We start from the raw sequence: 14,988 nt of genomic DNA on the forward strand, positions 1-14,988 counted from the left end.
GGAGCTGAAAAACTTGGCAAAGACGAAGAAGAAGAAGAAGACGACGAAAACAAGAACGAGTGTGCAACAAAAGTTATAACTGGAAAAATTCTTGTGCAATTTTCTCTTTCCCTTTCGCCTTTTCAGTTTTTGTGCGCCAGCCAGCAAGTAAAATATTTGAATTGAGACAAAAAGGGAAGGCTGAAAACAAAAACTGTGAAAACCGCCAAAGCACTCGAACAACTTGCAAGACAATCCGCTTTGCGAAGCTAGTCATGTTATTGTTGTTGTTCCTATTATTTGTTGTTTTTGTTGTTGTTGTTATTGCATCTTCTGACCATTGTTTGTGTCTGTGTTGCGGCTGCTGATGCCGCTTTTGCTGCTTTTGCTGCTGCGGGCCAAGCCAAAGTTATTAGATTCATTTCAAGTTGGACGGAAAAGTGCACTCAAAACACTGAGGCAAACAAAGTCAAAGTAAGGCAACACACAACAACAACAACAGCAGCAACACAAATTGAAAAAAGTTCAAAACGCCCACGAAACCAACAATACAACAGCAACAGCAAGAGCAACAGCAACAACAATAACAACAATAACAACAATGGCAATAACAATAGCAACCAAAAATAAAGTAACAACAGCAGCCACAGTGGAAATTGATTAAACGAAACGACACTTGAGTGCAATTGCCGCAAACAAATGAAAAAGATTTTTACATTTTCCATGAAAATGTATATTACTAAAAGAAATAATAATAATAAGCATTGTTCAATCAAGTACTGAGACAACACTTTCTTACAACGCCATTAAAAATGTTGCTTTCTAGGTCCTCGAATCTGTGCCAACGGTTGGTAAAGGGCTTCAGCTATTTGTAATTTGTTTTCCTATAAACTTTCATTTATATTGTTTATTAAAGCAATGAAGTCTTGTTTATTTGAACGGCTAGGAAGTGAAATAGATCCGTCCAAGCTTAGCTTTACGATTAAATAAAAATAATTATTAATAAATAAAAGTGCTTTATAGTAATGCTTTTTGCAGTTCGTGAATTCGAAAAGAAAGTTTAGGTGTTTGGCGTTTCGTACAGCGTGAGTCTTTTCAATTAATTAATTACAATATTAATTTGTCAATCCATTGTATTATTAAAGAAAACTCTGCAATATTGTAATTAATTAATTGAAAAAACTCACGCTGAACGAAGGAGTACAAATACTTTTGCAGCTGCTTGTTTTCTGCTTGTCACATCCAAAAATTCTAAATGTGGGATCAAAAGTGAATAAAAAGGTAAAAGAAAGCTCAAAAGATAGATCAAAAGACAGCTTCAAAGTTGAGAAAAAATTCCGAAAGCTTTGCGAAATTCTATCAGACTAGTTCGAATTGCACAAGTGAACTGGTTAAAAAATATGACTTTTTCCAATTAAGTGATTAATTGTGGAAAGATAGTTTATACGTATTAGTTCGATCCATTAGTTTGCATTGCATTCGCTTCTTGACTCTCTAACAGAGCTTATTCAGTTTTACATGTAGTACACTCTGCAAGTAATTTCAAACATATACTATCAGCATAAGTTTTAAGACATTGTTTCAAAAATATTACTACAATATGGACTGCAGACGTGGTAATAATACTTATTCCTACGTTCCGTGCAGTGATGTTGGACATTTCTTTTATGGCTGGGACTTGTTGTATAAATCAGTTCTAAGGGATGTGTACAAGAAATCCGACTTACTCATAGCGCTGGTTCACTTTTTGGTGACAAAGCTGTACGATTTTCGTTGCATCGGTATTGGGGACGATAGTGTTTTGAGGGAGGAAGTGATGGGCTCCGAACTACTTCCTGACGATTGGAACAATGATGATTTAAAGTATTCGCTGCGGTATGTGAAGGACAACAATCTATATCTGTTGCTTGGACACATTACTGAAGACACGTTGGTGATGAATCTATTGGACATTAATACAAAGAAGGTGTCTAATATTTGCCTTGAACCGGAGCTATTGGTATTTGCCTTCACTGGCGATATCAACACACTTATGCCAACAGCTTCTGAAATTTCTGATCGCTACATAAAGGAGCTTTTCGTGCCAGTTATTGAAGGAATGTCACGTGAAGCTGGCACGCAGACAACAACAACGCCCAGCAGTGCTTCAAATCAATTCCCTCTACTCCTGCCTAGGCCTCAATTCATGACAAGGGGTTCTGTGTCTGCCCAAATCGAGACTGGCAATTGCTGTGGCAATGATAAATGATTAAAGTGCCAATTTCTGTTCATTACAATCATTGTGGATGTAGTCCTTCAAAATTAAATCTGTTTCGTTTTAAAATTCTTGAATACTGTGAGTTTTTACAGGCGTGCTAGAATATTAAACATTTTATGTTAATAAATTATTTTAGTGTTAATTATAAAATGACTGTCTGCTGATGCACCAATTATTGTGCTTATTTGTGCATTATATTTATTACAATTTCTATATTTTCTCGCTGTTCTTCTTGACGAACTAGTAGGACCAACACCAAAATATTAACAAGATAGAGCGCTACAGTCAAGTAAGCCCGACAGTAAAATAGCCTGTACTCTCCACAAAAAAGAAAAATGTCGGCGGCGCTACAAGCAGAGCATGGGCAGCGATTTTATTTATGGCGATAACTTTCTTCAGAATTACAATCATGATGTAACTTGGCATACGGACACATAAGCACTAACTGGACGTAACTACTAAGACTGGTTTCAAAATTCCAAGAATTACGGAAGTTATAAAAAAAACGAATTGAGGGGGAGTGGGGGGGGTGTATCAGACTAAAAAATAAACTTGACCTGCCCAGGGCTTAGGGGAACCTTATTTCAGTTGGCTTGCATTTCAATTTTTAAAACAGACTGGCTAGGCCCCGTCCAATCCCCCGAACAATCGGCTATATCGTTTCTTTATTTAAAACATTATTAAGTGTGATTCACCAAAAAATCAAGTGTTGGATTACAACTGATTGAGAAAGCAAAAAAGATGACATAAAGAAATATATAGCTTGCATTTCAGACAAGTTAACATTTCTGTCGCACCGTTGGCTCAGCCTGATTTTGTCATCAAAGAAATCACTTTTTTTAAAGCTTATGTTAAAAAAAAAAACAACAGTTACTGTAACATGATATTTTAAAGTAAAAACTAATCCTTGCTGTCGTATTCTGTGATAGCCAGAAATTCTGAAATAAACTAAATGATGGATTGCAAATTGATGATCCTGATGTAGGCATGCATTTCGTTCTATAATCCTACACTCATGACATTTAGTCATTCGCAATTTCGTAATTATATTCAGGCTATTTTTACTGCATTTGTTGGATGTAATTCGACTGAAAGAGATTTCATTGTGCCCTGATACATAGTGGTTGTAAAATTGTCAATTATACTACGGAGACGATTCTTTTTTTTCAACACTCTTCTCAACAAAGCAATGCTTTTAGATAATTTTTGCCGTTACTCAGTTGAACATAGGCAGTATGAACTGTACTGTTGGCGTTGACATTGTGCTAAAGTATAGGCGCTATAAATGAGGGCTGCTGGACCTAGACTCGTATGGGCTGGGGGAGTGCGTGTGTCGTTAAGTAAAACTGAAAGGCACAAAAGAAACCGCAACATCAGCAGCCGAAGTCTGAAATATATGAAGAGTGGCGCCCACACACTCACACACACTGACACACACCGACACACACACACGGCTAGTGAGGGGCGCACATGGCCTACAGGAAGCTTGGGAGTTGGGATTTGGTAGTTGGGGGGAAGTGGAGAAATGGGTAGTGGGGGCAGAGCACTTATTTCAAACAATTAACTTGATATTGCAACGTGCTTTTGTAAAGCAGCAGCAGTAGCAGCAGCAGCCCCCAAAACTCAAACTTCAGAACTACGGGCAAGTAAAACAACTCGCAGCAATGCTAAAGTGCACAAAAGTTGAGGCAAAATCAGCAAAAGGTCCTCGGTGACGACCAGGGCAGCAAACGCTCGCTCGCTCGCTCGCTAGTTCTGGGCAGTGGTAGCATTTTGTCTTATGCCAAACTTTTTGCGATATAGTCAAATAAGCAAGGCACAGGAATGAGAGAAAGAAATAAAGAAGGAAAGATAGAAAGAAAGAAGGAGCCACTTGGGCAGCATGTGGCTAAAAGCAGTACTGAAACAATCTCTGTGGGTATATGTGCGTGTATATATATATACAAATATGTATACTATATATACGATGAGCGTATATGGACTCTTAAGCAAAAGAAAAACATAATAAAATCAAACCCAGAGCGGAGGAGCACAGGCCACGAAAGTAAAATAAGAACGAAAGAAAAACAAAACTCACGAAAAGCGTCAACACTGACGCTCTTTTTCTTTTCTTGTTTTGTAGTTGTTGTTGTCTTTTGGAATTGCTATCAGTGTTACAGTTGGCGGCTGTCGCACCTAGTTGCCATCAAAAGCAACAACAACAACAACGGCAACAACAGCAGCAACAGGGGGCAACATTTGGCTGCAAGGCGTCAACTCTTGTGCTACAACTTGAACACGAAGTTCATCAACTGGCGACTGGCATTTGTTTGAGGGGAGTTGGGTGCCTGGTTGGGTATCTGAAGGCGGGTCCAAGGCGAACGCCTCATTATTGTTGTTGTTGCTGTTGCTGTTGTTGTTTGCTTGCCACAAGAATGAATATTGCCCGTCGCCTCAAGCTGTTTGACTTGGCTTTAGCTTTCGTTGAGTTTTGGTGGCCTGCCACTGCCGCTACCACTACCACTACAATTTCATCTCCTTCTTGTTCCACCTCCACTTCCTTGCTTTCTGCAACTTCTACTTCTGCAGCCGCGGCTGCTGGTCGTCACCTGTCCTTCTTATTTATATATTTTTGTTGTTGTTTATCTTAGAAATTTACTTACGCGTATTTGCGCTCAAAATGGGCTGGTGCGTGCACACACTTCTGCCACTCGCGCCACTCACTCCACTCACGCCACTCACGCCACTCACACCCCTCACACGCATACGCAATATCTTTTTATTTTATTTTATTTTATTTTTTTTTTTTTTTGTTAAGAAAAGAAAATGAAAAATAAAATGATTATTGTTCGTGCAAGCTTTTTACATGATTAGTTTCTTGGCCAACGCCACCACCAACGCCAACAATTTTAATTTTAAACGAAATTTACTTAAGCACTCGGGGGTTGTGGTGCAAACTCAGAGTTGGCACACGCATTAGAAATGCAAATTAAAATAGCAAAAGCAGTGGAAAAAGTACAATAAAAAGTGTACAGTCCAATCGGCTTAAGTTGAACATAAATAACATAAATTCAATAAAAGTTAATGAAAGTCGACCGGAGCCTAAGCAGCAGATGTCATGCAACATAACCTCTTTGATGAGTTGACTTAATAAACTACCAAACAAAACTACGGTTTTAGTTCTTCTGTACTATCAGGAGGTTAAAGTTCATAAAAAATATTCAGAGGCTCTTCACTTTTCAGTTGCACTTTTCACTTCAGTTGTTCGACAGCTGCTACTTCTTGCAGCTGAAGCTGTAAAAAAAATTATTTTGCTTTAAAAACCTTGCCGTTTGAAAGTTAGTAAAATTCAAAAGAATTTGTTTTTAAATTAGTTGCTTGTCGGATTTCAATTAAATCCTCTTTTAATTCAACTCATTGCTCAAGTACTGTAGTAGTACTGTGTAGTACTGAAATCAAGCCTTTGTCTTCAACATTTAAATGTAGGTTTTCTAATCAGATGCATCGCATCGCAGTTAAGCAATTAAGCAAGTCCTTATAACGACTAGTTGGGCACTCCATATTCCGATGTTAAATGCATTAAAAATAAATTGGAAAAATATATTAGAAGCTGCCTGCTTAATATAAACATTTTGCTGGCTTTAAATTTCTTTAAATAGAAAAGTAGACACATAGATTCTGTGTTGGAAATAAATATGATTATAAAATATCCGCTATCTGCATAAGGCATTGATTGGCCAGGAATGTTCCTCAAATGTGAAAACAAAAAACAACTCTAGACTTGACGACCATGATAAGTACATAGACAAAAACGAAATAAGCTAGTCCAATGTTTTTATTTTCTAGCGCAAATTAAAATTAATTTTCTACCTTGTAGGTGTTTCATTAGCTTACAATTTTCTATTGCATTTTTCAGTTGCTCTTAATTAATTCCGCTAAATTAAACGAAATTTAAACTTTTAAACGATTTAGCAAAAACTTTGTTGGCCTCTCACTTTATTTGATGGCAGAGTGTGAGAAATGCAAATTCATTTGATTTTAGCCCGTCGGCTGTTGGCATACATAGATAGGTACATATGTATGTATGTACGTGTATGTGTGTATGGTTCGAGCAACTGTCCGACTCTGTCACTATCCAGAACCAATGTTCGACGTCCGCAACAGCACCAATAACAACAAACTATCACATTTTGCCAATTTAACCTTGCGTGCACAGCTCAGCTCATAGACATACGCCCCGCGCCACGTCACGCCTCCGTTGCAACCGCGCTGGCATGTGCAGTGCACAGGAAATGTTAAATGATAATGCGCGGCACGCATAAAGTGCAGCGTACACACACACACTCACACAGAAACATATACTTGAACAGACACACGTTGCGTATACGTAATGCATTTTGATTTCAGTGCATGGCACGCTTGGCTGCCTGTCCCTGGAACATTGGTGGGCGTCCGGCAACGTTGATTCGTTTGATATGCTTAAATGCATGTGGCCGGCCGCACACACAAACACACACACACACACACACATACACATGCACATACATTGGTACGCACAGACACTTGCAATTTAAATGCGCGTGCGGAACACAAAATGCAAAATGCATTGTCTGCTTTACGGCGCGTGTCTGTCATTTCCGCTTTTTTACTAATAAAAATCGTTTAAAAACCGCACGGCAACGTTAAATAATAACAATAATGGTGTAAATTCAGCTGCCAACACATCAGGGTCTCCAGTCAAATTCCCTCTCATCAGCCACCTCTCTTTGCCATACACTGAAAGAATGACTATAACTGTAACATGAAGAATGCTGGAGACATTGCCGGCCTTACAAAAATTATTTCAATATAACCAAGTCACTATATTTCTTGACTTAAGATCTTAACATTCCAATGGAAATGAAGTTTTTAGCGCCACATTCTAAAATAAAAGAGTTAGTATTTATGGCCGATTTAAAGTCTTGATTTGTCGAATGAAAAACTTAGGGAAATGTGTTATTCCCATATAACAAATGGTAAAACAATTTTTAATTTTTGTTTAAAAAAATAATGTTTGAAAATCCCACATTTAAATCCCAGGTGTTTCTTTTGGTCGACTTGCAAAATTGGAGTTTGTCGGGGAATTAACTTCGATCTTCATTGACTAATCATATTTTTAACCATTTGTTAGCTATATTCTGTAATCGATCATGTTTTACAGAGCTATATAGTAATCCTCTACTAAATTGTATTACATCAAGTTTATTTTGTATATAATTAAATTTGTTATGTTTTTTTTTTATTCATAAAATGTTCATACTCTATGCCTTCATTTTCTATAATTTAAATTTAAATTACATCCGTTAAAGGCGCCTGTAATTGAAATATTTTGTAAAAAAATATATATATATATATTTATATATATATTTGACACTCATTGCTTAATCAAGTATCCCCATAAGCTAAGATTGTCAATATTATATTTCTAGCAATATAAAGTTATTAAAAGAAGACCATGCATGCTTTTGCAAGATATTTTATGATATTTATTTTATTTTTATTTATTAACATTATAATAAGTGATAAAAAAATGGCAAGGCAGGAAGACAGTTCTTTCAAAAACAATAGCAGCATTGGGAATTTTTAAAATTGGATTAATTAGAACCAATATTGAGGAAAATGAAATCGAAGCGAAATTGGACATTGATACGGCTGATTGTTTCATCAGCTTTCTTGCCCTCAGATATTTCCATTTAAATGTACCATATTATACATACAAAAATGGACGCCTGTTTATAACGTTTAGTGGAAATCTACTTTCATTTTCTCTCAGTGTGGCATCGCGATTTATCGCAGTAACTGCATCTTCTCATGCTCGTCAGCTTCTTCTGCTGAAAATTCGCACTGCAGTCGCGTAATATATCTCTGATGCTTATTCTTAGCTGCCGTGTTAAGCTTATTTGTGCCCTCGCTGCGCTTGGTGTTCTATCTCTCTCTCTCTCTCTCTCTCTCTCTCTCTCTCTCCCTCTCTCTCTTACTCATTTTCTCGTTCTATCTCTCCATCTCAGTTGACTGTCTCGCCGGCACTTATGTATGTATTTTTTCGTTTTTGTGGGTCTCTGCCTTTGTCTTCCATTACTAAAATTAAAATCCAGCCAGCGATTCTATTACTAAAGTGCCTCATGCCCTCGTGTACAGTTTTTGTCTCTTAATGTTGTTGTTGTTGTTGCTATTGCTGCTGCTTCTGTTTTTTCAACGCTTTGCTTATTTTTTTGACGGCTTTTACACTTTTAAACGTCAAGCGCGTTATTTCCGCTGCTTTTAACTTTTGGCTGTCTGGAGGTCTCTCGGTCTGGCAGTCGCGTCTCGCGTCGTCTGCTTTAGCTTCTTCAATCGCTGGCACGTCTGTCGACTTGTTGTTGTTCCTGCTGTTGTTGTTGAGGTTGTTTTTGTGAATTTGTCGTCTTGGCATGAAAATACGTTAAATTCAATTATGATTTCTCTGCGCCGTTGCTATTTTCATATTCGTTATTTTTGGGAGCATTTTTTCATATTTATTTATTTTTATTCTTTTTATTATTATTATGATTATTTCGCGTACTCTCAACGTCCTTGCAAAAATATTTGACTGCGCACGTTCGTCAGCCCGCAGAGTTTCAGAGCCACACAGTCACTTACCCAGTCAGTTAGTCGTCGACAACAGCCAGCAGAGGCAGCCAGAAATTTTCAATTCCGCGCCCAAATCTGCCAGCCATGTTCACTGTCTGCGGCGGCTCCTGCTCCACAAAGCATCAGCATCAACATGAGCGTCAACGTCAGCGTCAGCGTCAACAGCGCAGTCAGGCGCACAGTAACGATGCACTGAGAGAAAAACATATACTTCACAAATAGTTTCGTCTCAAATTTTTCTTACTATAACTAAAGCAAATATACAAACAAATACGGCAAATAAAGTAAATAAATAAATAAGTCACTCACTTAAAAAGGACCACTATTTCAATTAAGGACCAATAGCCATACAAAATATTGTAGTAATATAGAAGTGTAAGCAATCAGACCGTCAATGGATGAAAATAAATGATAAACTTACGAAAAATGCTGTAAAAAGTCAGCAGAGTTTACTAAAAATGGCAAAAAGTACAAAACAAAACACCCAAAAAAATCAAAAATAGATTAAGGCGGTTTTTTTTTTATTCCTTTTTAGAGTACACCAAGTTGTAAGTCAATCTCATAAAAAATACGAATTTGATCATTTTCGAAAATAAAGAATGACGTTATATTTGACTATTTGTATATAGATGAGATTTTTGTATTTAAATATAAAACAACAGAGTATTAAAATTTTAAAAGTTAGTAAACAATATTAAATAATTTTCGCACTAAGCCACAACATTGACGAAAGCTATCTCGAACAGTTGCCCTAACATTGCGTTATATTCGCTGTTGGGTGTACTATATGAAATGGAACACATATTAAGAACGAACACTCGTTTCTAAAAGGTGGTATTATAAATTTTTTTGAGTTAATAATTAATTAATAACGTTTTCGATTGTTCTGTAGAATCTTTCTGTTGATTGCAAAAAGGAAGCATGGTAGACCCTACGTATTGTTGATCAAAGTTTGTCGATTCAGATCTGTATTGAAGCAGAAATCGAGGTGGAAAGAAAGTCCTTAAAGTTTTTTATTAATCTGAAGCAATTTTCCATACTATATGTTTTTCTCTGTGTGTACCCTCATCCGCAGAGATGAGAAAAATAACGCGACAGCGAGTGCGGGAATGCGAGCGCTGACGTCTGGGCAGGCAGCACAAGTTTAGTTGTGGCTGCAAATCTTCAACAATTGCCCTGATTTATAATTTCTGCTTAGCAATGCAAAATACTTGAGCCGTGTGCGGGTGGGAGGAAGGGCGCCGCCGGTGGGCGTTGCTGGGGCGTCGCTTTTGCATGAGCCGCATGTGTTGGCTGCCTTCGTTGGCTTAACAGCCACACAGCATACAAATATTTTGCTGTTTGTTTGCTTTAGTACGCATAAATGGTAAAAAAGAAAATATCATCATGTCGGACGGGGAGTAGTAGAAGAAGAGCGGGTGGCGGGAAATGTGATGAGTGCGTTAAAGAGACCCAGTCCCAGTCCCAGCCCCAACCCCAACCCCCTTGCTCATGCATAATCCAAGCTTGCGCGTGTGTATGCGAGTGTAGATGGCTTGCATCGAGCAGCCCCCTTGCCCCTAGCTCACATCATAATTTTGCGGTAGTGCGAGCTGCTATGCATAATTTACCCACTCAGCAGAGTTGTCAGCAACCAGGCCATATACATATAGCCAGAGAACTACCGCTACCGCTTTTGACTTTGTAACTGGCTGCCTTTGACGACAAAGGGCTTCTAGCCTCCAATGCTGTCCGCAGCTTTATTAGAGACACAGATATGAGGGCTATTCAATAGCCCAGGCTTTCGAGTCAGCAGCAATGGAAACAGCCCCATTTACTTGACGAATTGCAAACAGATAATATACCATAGTGTATGTAAATAGAGATGCACGTTCTCCCCCACATATAGGGGGCAACAAAATAAACAACGTTTGGTATCTGAATTTGAGTTCATTAAAAGTATTCCACACTTAAATTGAAAATTCTTATACTCTTCTGTTTTAATCCTTTTTATTCAAGATAAGAATAGAAGAATATATTTTTTAAACAAAACGCTTCTCCACAGTAAAAGTGCTTGAGAATTATTGTCGAATAAAAAATAAAGAGAAAATTAGTCCGAGTGGGAAGTTCTTTCTCATGAAGAACCGAATTTTGTCGACCATAAATGTTTGCAAACAAAAAATAAATATGAAAACATTTTAGGTAGGGAATAATTTTCACCATATTGTACATCATATTTTCATATATACAAGTATATCTGGCATATAAGGTGCGTTGGCGAATGCTTAAAAACGACTGACTGACAATGTTCTGCGAAAATGTCTTAAGGAAAATAAGAAAGAAATAACAATATTCGGTAAGAATTGATATTGTACAATTTTAAGAGATAGGAAAAAACTATTTTTTGCTGTTGCATTACATTTAAATGGGTTAAATTTGTTAAAGAAGACTTCCTTTTTTTGTTATTCTCTCAAAAATGCGATTCTTCTTTCATTTAACTAGAGTTTTAAACAAATTTGGTTCCAATTACTCCCTTTTCTCTTATTCTAGCCCTTTTCAATTCATCAACATCGTCGAATGGTCTTTGATCCTTATACCATATGATACTTTGGACAAGTATTGCCCAAATATTCTTAATCGTATTTAAGTCTGGGAATACATTATCTATAAATTTATATTATTTATACATTTATATTATTTATGTATATCTTGAGTACAAAATGTATCTCTAAAAAGCTTGATAAGTCAAAGCTGTGTTGAAGCCGAGATAGCTATAGTATCTGTTTCAGTAACACTTATTTCACTATTTTAGGTAGAATGCTTCCAAATGGTATTCAGAAAGCATATAATTCTGCAGCGTGACTTTATAATCAGGCGTAAATAATTTAAGTTTCCAGGGGGAATACCTGGCATTCAAATTATATATTTTGTTGCATTCAAAAAACTTAAATGTATACATTAGAGAGTACATTAGAGAGTACTAAGTTTATGAAGGAGTACTAAGAGTACTAAGTTATGAATGTTTCCAATTTGTGTCATTAGTTTTGAGTATGGGTGTGTAGTTCTGATTGGACTCATCCACATATTTGATTCGCGAGGCAATCAGGAGACGTCATCGTGAGAGTATACCATTCTTACTGGCTATAGAAGAGTCGGAAACCCAAGAATTTAACATTTTATTCGTTGAATAACCAATCTTGCGAATTCCTCAGAATGTTAAGTCGGTTCTACATATGTCCTAAAACTTCCAGCGTTTATTTTTAAATCTTCGTATGCGCTTCGAAGTCACCTGCATCGGATGCTCTTCCCCGCAAGTATTTATCGTCGACATAATAAACTCAACGTAGAAGGAGATACGCATAGAGACGGTCATCGTGTTTACGCAGAGTCCGTCAGGCGCGAAGCTGGTTATCCCAACAAGTTTATTATTAAGCACAACTGGACTACCGGAATCTCCGTGGCAAGCGCCTTTGTTTCCACGAAACCTGGCACATAAATGACCGTAGTCGCGAGGGCAATTTTTTGTGATATTTGTTTCAACTTGCTGCAGTATCGGAGTTTTATGTGTGCTATTTACATATCCATGTCCTAAGAACTTCACAGTAGTTTTATCGCGTAACTCATCTGCATCTAGCGCGATTGGCTGGATGTAGTCAGTATATACGATGCTTTCGTTCAGACGAATCAGAGCTATATCGTTCAATGCAATATCTTCCCCTACCACAAAGCGGCAGTGAATTGCAAAGTGCTCGGGGAAATGGGTTACAGCTGTTTTCCGATTGTTCAAATCTTGGGCCCCAACTACAACTGTAATGTATTGTTGACTCGGTCCGTCCACACAGTGGGCTGCTGTGAGTATCCATCGGGGATGTATTATGGATCCGCCACAATAATTGTGTTCCATCACAAAGAGCGCAGCAAAGAATGGTGCGCTCTGTGGTGGAGCCGGATTACCTCCATGAATATATTCGATTATTTCGTGGCAAAAACTCTGCATAGACGTGCAGACTAAAAGTGCCGATGTAATGTAATACATACGAGTGTATAACATTTTAGGTCGACTTCCGAAAATAGACTGAGGAATGGTAGCTTGGTTGTTATTGTTATCCGTGAAATTTAAAATAAAAGTACAAAGCAATTTCGTCTCGCTATAGAAAATGAGTAGCATAAGACTATATACTAGTTGTCGATTTCAACTAGCTTGAATGATTTGAAACTTGTCAAACATGTCTTAGACCGAGTTTATCACAAACTATATATACTTGTAGCGTTAATATAAAGCTGCCCAGGACCATTCATTCGGACATTTAAATAGAAATCGGTTGCACTTTCAAGCCCTAGAGAGCGGGTAAGTAAACAGACCCCGATGTGTCCACACATCGTATCTATCTAGGGTTTCCTTGGCTGCATACAAAGCTCACACGCAGAAATGCGTGCCATAAATTAAAAGTAGTTTTAAATTTTTGTTGTTTCTACTGTATTGTTGTCGTTGTTGTTGTTGCTTAGAGTCCGTTTGCTCAGCTTGCTTTGGGTCCTCTAGGTTTTGGGTTACGAATGAGAATCATGAGCAAGTTGGTTTTAACATTTTTGGTGCGCTTGGTTTGTTTGTCTGTAGCTTTTACTATCGTCAACGTTGACGTTGTTTTTTGTTGGCATTGTTGTTGCTTTAGCTACTGCTACCGCTACTGCTGCTGCTTTTTAATGCGAATGAGTGCCCAAAATAGATACACAAATGTTTTAATGGTCCCTTTTTGTACGCGCGCGCTCAGCCAGGCGACCCATCCATATCTACGTCCCCATCCCAATCCCTATCCCCATTCCCATGTCTATCGCCAATCTCCCTTTCACCATTCACTTGCCCGACTTGCTACATCAATCTCTAGCCCATTTTGCTTTTGTATTTTCCACAATTCCACCATTTCACCATTAATTCCACCACTCCAACATTTTACCATTTTGTGCTGCTGTCGTTTTTCTATGTGGCTGAATTTATTTGAAAACTGGCTATCTTCGCAAACATCATCAAGCCGTGCGTGTTTGCCTGCCATTCGCCAAAAACTTTTCTGCCATTTTTTGCGTGTGTTTCTGTGCTTGTATTTGCGTGTGTGTGTGTGTGTGTGTTGCTGTATATTTGTCTCTTCTTCCTTAGCTTTTGTTTGTGTGCCTGTGTGTGTGTTTGTGCTGGCCAGGGTGGCAAATGGTTTTGATTTGATTAATGAATGTTCTAATTAAGCAAAACCGTCACCTTGCCGAGGCCCAAAATCGTTTTCCAAGCCAAGCAAGAAAAAGCTGAAGCAGTTGCCTGTTATTTGACCTTGAACAAAAACAATGCACAGCACAGTTTATCAGTATGTGTGTGTGTGTGTGTGTGTGTGTGTGGCATGTGGCAACTATGTTGCCAAACCCACGTTTAGCTGCGGTAACCTGCTGCGGAAATAAAAAGACAAATTATTTGCCAAAGCCAAAGGCAAAAGCAAAAGCAAGAGCTCCAAATAACATGAAATGCTTGCTCTGTGTGTAGTAAATTGATGGCAAGTTCCAATTTCGCTTTTGTTTGTGGCAGAAATACCCCCTCATCCCCGCCACTCACCACTCTCCCATCAACCCCCTACCACTGCTCCACTCACGCAACTGGCGCGTTCTGTGACTGCAAGTGATTAGCGTCAAATGAAAGGCAGTCGCGGCAAGTTGATCGAAATTGACTGAAATTGTTTGGCCAGCCAATGGCAATGCCACCCACATATCCACATAGCCACATAGCGACACAGCCACGTTTCAATTACAACTTGTAGTGATAATTATGTAATGGCCAAGCTAATGATGATTAGTTTTGTTGTTATGAGCGTGCACCAATTGCCGGCGCACCACAACTACCGTGTGGGAGGTGCTTCTTCAGCTTTGGTTTGATTGCGACAAACGCCGTTATGTAAATTTCACGTGCCTCACGCATCCTCACGCTTCCTACCACCTATCTAGTACTTTAAAACTTTAAGCGATTTAGCCATATACGAGTATGCTCGGGTAGGTACTACGACTCTATAAAAAAAACAACTAGCATCGACAGCAACAGCAGCAGCAACAACAATATCATTCCATGCTGGGCACAAGTTATGTGAGCATGTGTGTCTGTGTGTGTGTGTGTGTGT

General features: G+C 38.3%; 2 protein-coding genes across 8 annotated transcripts in view; both read left to right on the plus strand.

Annotated features, from left to right (window-relative positions):
- LOC115622168 (RNA-binding protein Musashi homolog Rbp6) overlaps positions 1–14,988 on the plus strand; it is a 271,381-nt gene that overhangs the window by 163,858 nt on the left and 92,535 nt on the right. The window contains exon 1 of one of the 7 annotated variants that reach the window (XM_030516047.1): positions 13,087–13,190. The exons of the other annotated variants lie outside the window; for them this stretch is intronic. The gene's annotated coding sequence lies outside the window, so the exon portion shown is untranslated. Of the gene's footprint in view, positions 1–13,086; positions 13,191–14,988 lie in introns of those variants that run through there. 7 annotated transcript variants of the gene reach the window in all.
- On the plus strand, positions 1,580–2,378 carry LOC115622197 (proteasome inhibitor PI31 subunit-like). The gene has a single exon (XM_030516089.1). The coding sequence runs from the start codon at positions 1,580–1,582 to the stop codon at positions 2,225–2,227; it is 648 nt and encodes a 215-aa protein (XP_030371949.1). The 3' UTR covers positions 2,228–2,378.

This window comes from Scaptodrosophila lebanonensis, unplaced genomic scaffold, assembly GCF_003285725.1.
Source record: "Scaptodrosophila lebanonensis strain 11010-0011.00,11010-0021.00 unplaced genomic scaffold, SlebRS2 tig00000043-arrow-pilon, whole genome shotgun sequence".
In the NCBI taxonomy this organism is placed as follows: Eukaryota; Metazoa; Arthropoda; class Insecta; order Diptera; family Drosophilidae; genus Scaptodrosophila; species Scaptodrosophila lebanonensis.